Source organism: Bubalus bubalis, chromosome 7, assembly GCF_019923935.1.
Source record: "Bubalus bubalis isolate 160015118507 breed Murrah chromosome 7, NDDB_SH_1, whole genome shotgun sequence".
Taxonomy (NCBI): domain Eukaryota; kingdom Metazoa; phylum Chordata; class Mammalia; order Artiodactyla; family Bovidae; genus Bubalus; species Bubalus bubalis.
In genome coordinates this window covers 1170452-1179466 of record NC_059163.1, presented here as the reverse complement: position 1 = coordinate 1179466, position 9015 = coordinate 1170452, and the positions used below count along the sequence as shown (strand labels likewise).

The 9015-nt window shown below is 63.5% G+C and overlaps 1 protein-coding gene and 1 non-coding gene across 8 annotated transcripts in view; both read right to left on the bottom strand.

Moving 5' to 3' along the window:
* Positions 1 to 2631: 2631 nt before the first annotated feature.
* The window catches only part of NSD2 (nuclear receptor binding SET domain protein 2), a 77190-nt gene continuing 70806 nt past the window's right edge, over positions 2632 to 9015 (bottom strand). For 6 of the 7 annotated variants that reach the window (XM_025290521.2, XM_044946297.1, XM_044946296.1 and 3 more), the window contains 6 exons: positions 8559 to 8828; positions 7603 to 7719; positions 5331 to 5472; positions 5010 to 5116; positions 4104 to 4308; positions 2632 to 3671 (listed from right to left, as the gene is read on the bottom strand). In XM_025290521.2, coding sequence (XP_025146306.2) covers positions 3400 to 3671; positions 4104 to 4308; positions 5010 to 5116; positions 5331 to 5472; positions 7603 to 7719; positions 8559 to 8828 — 1113 coding nt within the window. In that variant the 3' untranslated portion in view covers positions 2632 to 3399. Of the gene's footprint in view, positions 3672 to 4103; positions 4309 to 5009; positions 5117 to 5330; positions 5473 to 7602; positions 7720 to 8558; positions 8829 to 9015 lie in introns of those variants that run through there. The other variant, XR_003110734.2, reaches the window with a different exon arrangement.
* On the bottom strand, positions 5550 to 5673 carry LOC112586301. The gene has a single exon (XR_003110767.1). It is a non-coding gene; the product is annotated as a small Cajal body-specific RNA 23 (non-coding RNA).

Sequence of the window (9015 nt, the reverse complement as noted above, 5' to 3'; positions counted from 1 at the left end):
CCACCATCAGAGCTGTTTCCAGCCAGCTCGACCTCTCTGCTTCGGGGAGGGGGGACGGGGGTGGGGGATGCACACCAGAGGCTCTGAGTCAGGAGACCCAGGGGCCTTGGGGCTGAGGCGCGCGAAGCCTCCTCTTCTGACTCGGCCACGTTTGGGGGGGCAGGGGCAGAATCAGAGCCCCCCCCCCCCCGCCACCACCACTTCCAGGGCCACCGTGGCCTCTCCCCGGACGTCAGGACGGTGTCAGATGCTCAGAGCAACAGACGATTCCGGGGTGGGGCGGGACGGCCCGGAGTCCAGGCTTAGTACCCCTGCTTCTGCTGAAGGGGGCTGCGGCTTCAATCCTGGACGGGACCTAGGACTCCACATGTGCAGCGCGATCCCCCCCCCCCCCGCAAAAAAATTGGGAAAATTGGAAAAAAAAAAAACTTAAAACACAATCCCACATAAAATAAGTTTAAGAAAAAAGCCTTTAAATTTTTTTTAATACAAAAATACTCATACAATCTTTCAGACACAATTTCCGACCTTAAAACGCTATTTCCCCCCAAACAGCGAATCTACATTTCAGTATATCCCCCAGAAGTGAAGTTCAAGTTCTTAAGTCTGTCAGAACTGGCGGTAGCACCGGGTACCCCAGAGCTGGAGCCTGGCCCCCTTGCGGGCGACCGACACTGACACAGTGTGCTGCTCGAGTTGTCTCGGCTCCCTTCTCGGCAGGGCGGTGGGCACCGTGCCGCCCGCAGACAGCGTTGTACGTGAGCGTGTCCTCGTTCGCTACACGTCTCGTAGGGTCAAGAATTTGGCACCTGACAGTCTCTGTACTGAGTGGTAAGAACAGGCTTGTCTTACTCCCGAACGTGAGGTGGCTGGAGAAGGGGCTGCACACATGTGGCCGTTCGCCAGCTGGGGGGGTGGGTCCTGGGATGGTGGCGGGCTGACCCCCACCCCCTGGGAGGACAGGATAGGGGCCGGGAGGCTGTCGGCACCCGGGGAGCCTGTCCACCCCTGTGCTGAGTCCCGAGGCCCTCAGGCAGCTTTCTTTTGTTTCGGCCTCACATTAACACCAAGAACGGAGACTGAGGTTCAGAGCAGACTGAATTCCCCACGTCCAGCGCCCCTCTGATTCGGGGCAGAGGCCTCAACAGAGGGAGGCCGGGGCCCCGCCGGGAGGGCCCTTCTCCGCTGCTCTTCCAGGCCCGGGTTCTGCTCAGAGCTGTGAATTGGCTTCTTAGAGACTCAGAACTTAGTGTTATTTGCTCATTAGTTTATAATAATTTTTGGAAAAAGGGCAACCACATCTAAAGTAAGTTTTCCAGTATTTCCTTCAGAAAAATCATAAAAGAATTTGGAAATATCAGTGATTCAAAGATCACAAAACTTGACTACTGTCAAATATAAGTTAACCTGCACCCACCTGTGCCCAAAGTGCAGCAGCAGCTGCAAGAGCAGCGGCAGTGCTCTGGTGGGCAGAGGCCCCTCCTGGCAGGAGAGGATGGGGGCCACTCCCCGGGCCTGGCTCTGCAGGGCAGGGCTACGCCCGGCCCCCCGAGCACAGGGCCTCAGGAGGTGACCTACGTCCTCCCAGTACTCTCCGGACGGAGTCTGAGAGACAGAGCTCTGCACAGAAATGCCCCCAGTCCCCCCAGAGATGGTGGGGCCGCTGAGGACGAGCTGCTTTTGCCTCTGGTCCCATGCGGTCACTCGTCCCAGGGTCACTAGAAAAGGGCCAGTGGGACGGCCTTGGTCAGCAGCACCCCCCCCACCCCGGTCTGTGCTCAGGAGGCCGCGGGAGCCTCAGACCCAGAACAGATTCTTCCCAGGGGTCAGGGATGCAGAGACCCCCCCCCCCCAACCCTGACGGCTCAGCACTGCATCACACACCCCGTGATTCTGCGGCGGGATGGCAAGACGAACGGGGCCTCAGGCGCGGTTTTCCGGGGCAGGTGTGTAAACCGCAGGATGTACGTCATCCAGGCAGTTTCAGTGAAAGGGTCAGAGAACAGCACCTGCTGAGTGGCCGCTCCCCTCATGTGGAGACGGGCAGGCAGGGGGGCTCCTGCTGGGATTGTGCCCGGGCCCAGGTCCACGCGGCGCCCCAGGGTGTCAGCCGGCTGTCGCAAGGCCAGGTGCCCACGCCCGGTGGCCCGGCCTGAGTGCCCCCACCGAGCCTGTCCGCCCAGCCCGGCTCCCGCTACCCCTGCCCAGGCAGCCTCTCCTCGGCCCGAAAGGGCTGTCCGGACACAGGTTCCCCTCAAGCTCCGAGCACAGCGGGGGCACCGGGCAGCCCAGGCTCCTCAGCAGGGCGCACGCCTGCTGCTCCATCCTGTGGCCGCGGGAACTCGGGGCGCACGGCGGGGGCACCGGGCAGCCCAGGCTCCTCAGCAGGGCGCACGCCCGCTGCTCCGGCCTGTGGCCGCGGGAACTCGGGGCGCACGGCGGGGGCACCGGGCAGCCCAGGCTCCTCAGCAGGGCGCACGCCCGCTGCTCCGGCCTGTGGCCGCGGGAACTCGGGGTGCACGGCGGGGGCACCGGGCAGCGCAGGCTCCTCCGCAGGGCGCACGCCCGCCGCTCCGGCCTGTGGCCGCGGGAACTCGGGACGCGTCAGTAAACAAGCACTGCACTCGGTGCTACTTTGTGAAACAAGTTTAGCAAAAATATATTGAGAGTAAAAGCCAGAAACTGGTAAAGAAAAACCAATCAAAACTATCCACAAATGCTTCCGTGTGAGGGCCCCTCGGGGAGCTGCCCAGGCCTGGGGTGCAGGCCTGCTGTGAGGCCAGATCCACAGCCAGAGCCGCGCCAGGGCTCACACACTATACTATCGGCTTCTCACTAGGATGGAAAAGAAGCACTTTGAGGAAAAACTTCACATTAGTACAAAAAAAAAAAACCATACAGCTGTTTCATAAGCGCAATAGTCAAAACCACGTTCCCAAGGCATCCTGGGTCCCGGTGCTTGCCAGGCCCCACCCTGGGCTCCTCTCCTGAGTGACGCGGGCGGGCAACGTCATGAAGACTGGGGATGAGAGACCCTCAGGGAAACACTATACCCCTCGGGTGAGAGAAATGCATTTCATGTGCCAGTTAATCTTCAGTCCTAAGCTCGGCCTAGAAGGACAGCGGGGCAGGGACGGCTGAGGTTCGAGTGTAGCTGTGATGCTGTGTAGTGAGGCTGTCTGTCCTGGGACGTCGGCGCCTCGCGGGGCGCCCACGTGGCTCGGACGGTCAGTGCGGGCGCAGCGGGCGCTGCTGAGATGGCTCAGTGGCAGGACGCTCCTCCGCGGGGAGGCCTGTGCGTCTGTGCCGGGGGCCAGGGGCGGGGTCCTCTGACACTGCCAGGCCCGGCCCCCCGCCCGCCCGCGGCCACCCCTGGTCGGACCCAGCCCCAGCCAGGCGCTATTTGCCTTCCATGACCCTGCGCCAACACCGCCGCCGCCGCCGCCGCCCCTTGGCCTTGCTGGGCCCCGGGCAGGGCTGCTCGGTCTTGGCGCTCCGGGCCGGCTCCGCCCGGAAGTCGTGCTCGCTGCAGTACAACCGCCCGTCCTGGGTGGAGCTGAAGGCCGCTGTGTCCTGGTGGTCCTTGCAGAAGGAGTTGGGGCAGAAGTGGCAGAAGGCAGTGGAGGGCTTGCCACACACGTCGCAGTGGTGCCAAGGGCACTCCCACTTCCCTGCAAGGACAGCGAGTGTCACGGGGGCTCAGGGTGGGGACTCACTTCAGCTCTCACTCCAGTGAGACGGGCCCTGCTTTGCACACGACTCGCAAAACATAAAAAAAGCTAAAGCTGGGGCTCAGAGACCTGGCGGGCAAGTGGGCCTGTGTCCATGGCCAGGCCACTGGCCGGCACGGCTGCTCCCAGGACCGAGAGTGGCTGGATCGAGCTTCCGGGGGCCCCACCTCGGATGTGCCCATGAAGGTGCTCTGTTTACCACCTGCCTGCCGGCCTGTCCTCCGCCCCCAGCTTCCTGTCCAGGCTCGTGTGTCCGCCTCCCTCCGGTCTGGGGCCAGGGCCTTGGGGCTCCCTCCTGACAGCAGCTGGCAGCGTCCCTCTCGAGAGCCCAGCGTCCTCCCCGCAGAGACTGGGGCACCACCCCCGACCCACCGAAGGGCCGCTTGCCCAAGCCCAGGCAGGGCAGGTGGTAGGCCTTGGTGCAGGACTTGCGGTCGCACAGCACCAGCTGGCCGCCGTCACCGCAGCGGAAGCACTCGTCCTCGGACGGCTTCTTCCCCTCGCCTCTCGTGCGGCGCCTCCTGGCCTTCTTCTTGGTCTTCTTGCCCTTCTCCTCCGAGGACGAGGCTGCTGACGTCTGCAACGGGGAAGCAGCACAGTCACCGCGGGCGCTGGGAGCCCAGGCGGGGCTGCAGGGGCCACCAAGGCCGCGGGCGTGCTGGTCCGTCCGCCTGGGGACCACGTGGCGCGTCCAGGCCCCGAAGGACCTCCTTCAGGATGCGAGAACACAGCCGAGCTGGGCAAGGCAGAGCAGGCAGGCACGCTGCAGCTCCAGGCCCGACGCCTGCGGCGACCCATGTCCTCGGGAGGACGCCGCTGTCCCCGCCCCCACCCCTGCTGGCACCGCAGGGAGCAGGGCTGTTGCCGGCATCACGCAGCTGGGACGCAGGCCTGGGGAGGTGGATCTGCAGACATGGGACACTGCAGACACAGGCGCGGGCAGCAGGCCCGGGCACAGACCCACCCTGACGGCCCTCGGCCTCGGCTCGTGGCCCCAGACCATGAGCCCCGTGACGCCGCGGCGGCCTCACCGCGCCCGCGGCCCGCGCCCGCCGCCACTCGCCCGCGGCGGCCTCACCGCGCCCGCGCCCCGCGCCCGCCACTCGCCTTCGGCCTCACCGCGCCCGCGCCCGCCCGCCGCCACTCGCCTTCGGCGGCCTCACCGCGCCCGCGCCCGCCCCCGCCACTCGCCTTCGGCGGCCTCACCGCGCCCGCGGCCCGCCCCCGCCACTCGCCTTCGGCGGCCTCACCGCGCCCGCGCCCGCCCCCGCCACTCGCCTTCGGCCTGTCGCCCAGGAAGCCGCTGCAGTTGGAGGCTCCGCAGCGGCACACCGTCTTCTCGTTGCCCAGACAGTCGAGGTTGTAGTTGAAGGTCAGCTCTGTCCCTGCGAGGGGACACGGCACTGGGGGCGCGGCCTCCCGTCCTCCCCGCCGAGAGCCTCGTGGCCGCGCAGGCAGCCCCGGAGCCTCCCAGCCCCCTCCGTGAAGGGGACGCTCCCAGCAAGACACACCTGCCCCACCACCCGCCCTCCTGGCCCACCACGCGGCCTGGGACGGGTCCTCAGAGTGCTGCCCCGCGTGCAGCCCGAGGCAGCGTACCTGCGGGGATGTCACACACGGCGAACAGGCCCACGCGCGTGTCCCCGTTCACTGTCCACTTGAGGGTCTCGCAGTTGGGCTGGCAGCTGTGGTTCATGAACCGGGAGTAGTTCCCCTTGGGGCCGGCGTCGATGATGCGGTCCTGCAAGGCACAACTCGGGCGTCACGGCCCCGCGGTGCGGCCAGCGCCCCCCCGAGGCTCTGCCCCGCGGAGAGCCGTGTCGAACTGGAAACCGTGGGCTCCCGTGGCTGCTCGGATGGGAGACCCCCAAACCAGTCCTGTTTCTCTGGCTCACGGAGGGCAGGTCAGCACCACAAGGAGAGACCGAGCGCTGGTGAGCGGGCGGCAGGGAGGGAGAGGTCAGGCGTCACCCCACCACCTAGAGGCATGCGCCGATGGGGGCGAGACAGACCCGCTGAAGACACGGACAAGCCTGCAGGTCCAGCCAGACCAGCAGCGGGGCAGACGAGTCAGGAGGACACGGGACTGCACTCGGGGGGAGGCCGGCCGTCCCACCACTGCTCCGAGAATCGCCCTTCTCTTCTCCGCTGTCCTGGGGAAGGGCCCTCACTGCCCGACTTGTGGGGTCTCAGTTCCGAGGCCAGGGATGGATCCCAGGCCCACGGCAGCGCCAGCGCCAGCCCCCAGGCGCAGGGCCCCCAGGAAAGCCCCTCTCGCTCGCTTTCCAAGTCTTCACAACGTTTGGCATCTTACAGTTTTGTTTTGCTTTTTTAAAATTGTATAAAGGTGTAGGTTTTTATTTACCCCGTTCAAAAACTTGGTCAGCTTCATCCATGAAACGATCCGTGCCGCACGGATCCCAGACACCTCTGTCCGCACAGCCTCTCCGTGAAACGATCCGTGCCGCACGGATCCCAGACACCTCTGTCCGCGCGGCCTCTCCGTGAAACAATCCGTGCCGCACGGATCCCAGACACCTCTGTCCGCACGGCCTCTCCGTGAAACAATCCGTGCCGCACGGATCCCAGACACCTCTGTCCGCACGGCCTCTCCGTGAAACAATCCGTGCCGCACGGATCCCAGAGACCTCTGTCCGCACGGCCTCTCCGTGAAACGATCCGTGCCACACGGATCCCAGAGACCTCTGTCCGCATGGCCTCTCCCCCAGGCCTCCTGCCTCTCCTGTCGCGCCTACTGAACATCCCTCTCCCGCCTCCCCACCTCTCCCGCCCGGTCTCGGCACGTCTGCTGCATCTGGGCAGTTTCTTGGGAGCTTCTTCAGCGGCAGAAACTTCCTCTGTCACCATCTAATTTTTCTTAACCCATCCAATGGGTTGACTTCAGTGAATTTATGGTAACTCCCAGTTTTGACCGTTTTATCAAATCTGCCTGATTTATTCCTCCGTATCTTGTTTTTCTGTCTCTAAATCTCACTTCATGGTTTTAACTGTTTTGTAACGTATCTAATACTTCTTTTCAGATCTGGGCTTCTTATCTCAGATTCTCACCACAGTGAAGCGTGTGTGAGGGTCTTCTCACAGAGACCTTGCTCTACTGCAAGGGAGGCACACTTAGGGAGGCAGGGCTTTTTCTTTGATTCTTGCAGGAAAAAGATGGAGGAGGAACCATTTCATGGGCTTTCTCTTTGCTTCGGCCAGGGCCCTCGGTGAATTATCATTTCAGGGACTGATTTGTGTGTTAAGTGATCAAACTGGCATTTCTCACAAGACAAGTAGTTCAAGTTTAGACTCTGAAACACAGGAAGGCACAGGCCTCGGGTTTTCATTTCTTATAAAATAACCTCCTTCACGACCACACCCCCAAGGAAGTGCGGGATGGCAGGGGGTGCAGACATTGGCCATCTCCTGCGGTGGCTGTGTCCCCTAGAGCCCCTGGAGAGGGCTGGTCAGCAGGGCGCTGTGTCCTGACGACCCTGCTCTCCTCCACCTCACCTATGACAGTCCAGCTCAGCACCGCTGAGAACACTGGTCCCCGCAGAGGACACACGTGCCAAACTGCTGACGGACGTGGGCTTCAGACAAGGAACAGATACCTCAGGAGTCTCCCCGTGTCCCTGAGGGCGGCCTCCTGAGCCCCCTTCTCTGACCCTGGGAGGACTGAGCGCATCAGGGACGCACGGGGCTCCCAGAAGCCCTTCACGGGCTGCACGGCGCTGGTCCCAGCCCCCAGGCAGTGGCCGCAGGCGTGTGAGACACAGCCGCGCTCACGGCACAGCAGCATCACGTGGCGTGCGGCCCGATGCCAGACGGCGCGCTCCTGTGCGGGGACGGCCTGGGCCGCGCGCGTTACCTTGTCTATGGTGAGCATGTAGAAGTGGGTGATGTCGTTCTCGTGCGCACGCTTGATCCTCGCCATGCACTCCTCCTCGTCAATCAGCTCGCCCACATACTCGTTCACAAACTCGCCCTGGAGGCCAGAGGGCGCGGTGGGGTGAGCAGCAGACCCTGCCGGGCACAGCCCGGAGCCCCACGTCCCCGCCCATCAGTCAGTCAGGTGACCACATACGCTCTGAAGGCTGTGGGTGAGGAGCTTCCCTCAGCACCCCGGAAGGAGCGACACGCCAGCCCCTGCCCCCCAGCGCCCATGGCCGGCACTGCAACACTCGCCCTCCCCAGCAGAGAGCAGGGTGGAGACCACCAAGCTCTCCCGCGAGAGCCCCTAAACCGGCAGTCAGGGCAAGACGAACGGGGCCGGGGCACGCGTCCTTCAAGCGCCTCTCAACTCCTCTGTCCTTCTCGACACTGCTGGGGTCAGCCGCGACAGGCAGCCTGAACGCGGATGCCGTGTGGTCCGTGTCTCCCCGGTAGCCTGGCCCCGCCTGCCCGGTCCTGGGACGGCCTCGTGAGAGCGACTCCACAGCACTGCTCAACGACACTCCGGCCACCCATCTCAGTAAACCTTTCACTTCCCAACGGCTGCCGTCAGAATTCTGACAGAAGGCCCGACTCGTGGAATTTCAGAGTTTTACTTCGGTAGACATCTTCCATTCAATGTTTTATAATATTCAATCGTAACAATTCATAACCCTTTTTTGAAATCCTGTTCTCAATGAGTGCAAAAGCAACATGAGCTAGGGAGTCTAGGAGGAGGAAGAGGCGAGTGAGCCCTCGATTTACACACACACGCTGTACACATTCACACATCAACGTTCATGCATGTGCTCACGCACACGTGCACGCACACACATTCACACACATGTACACGCACGCACACGTGCACACACATTTAACACTGCACGCACGCACCTTCCTGATGTCCCGCTTGGCCACCAGGCCCCAGCCCTTGCCGTCCGTCCTGACGATCTTGGTCTCGGGGTACTGGCGCTTGGTGAAGCACTGGTTCTGGCAGGACTCCCCCGCGGGGCAGACCTGCGGGTGGCACTCGAACATGAGCATGCGGTTCAGACACTGCGAGTCCGAGCCGCACGGGTTCTCGTCGGTGGGCTTGCAGTTGCACTTGGGGATCTCAGAGATGTCCGCCGTGTGGACCTGCACCTTCCCATAGGGCTTGTTCACCTGCGGGCAAGAGCCGAGCTCAGCCTCCTGTGAGCCCTCCTCTGGGCTGCCCCATAGCAGCAGTGTGCTCGCGAGAACCCCCAGGCGGGGCGCGCAGCCGCCGGGCCCTCTCCTCACAGGGGCAGGGCAGCCCCGGCCTCCTGAGCTCAGGGCAAACGCACAGGAAAGCGGCAGGGGAGCAGCGGCT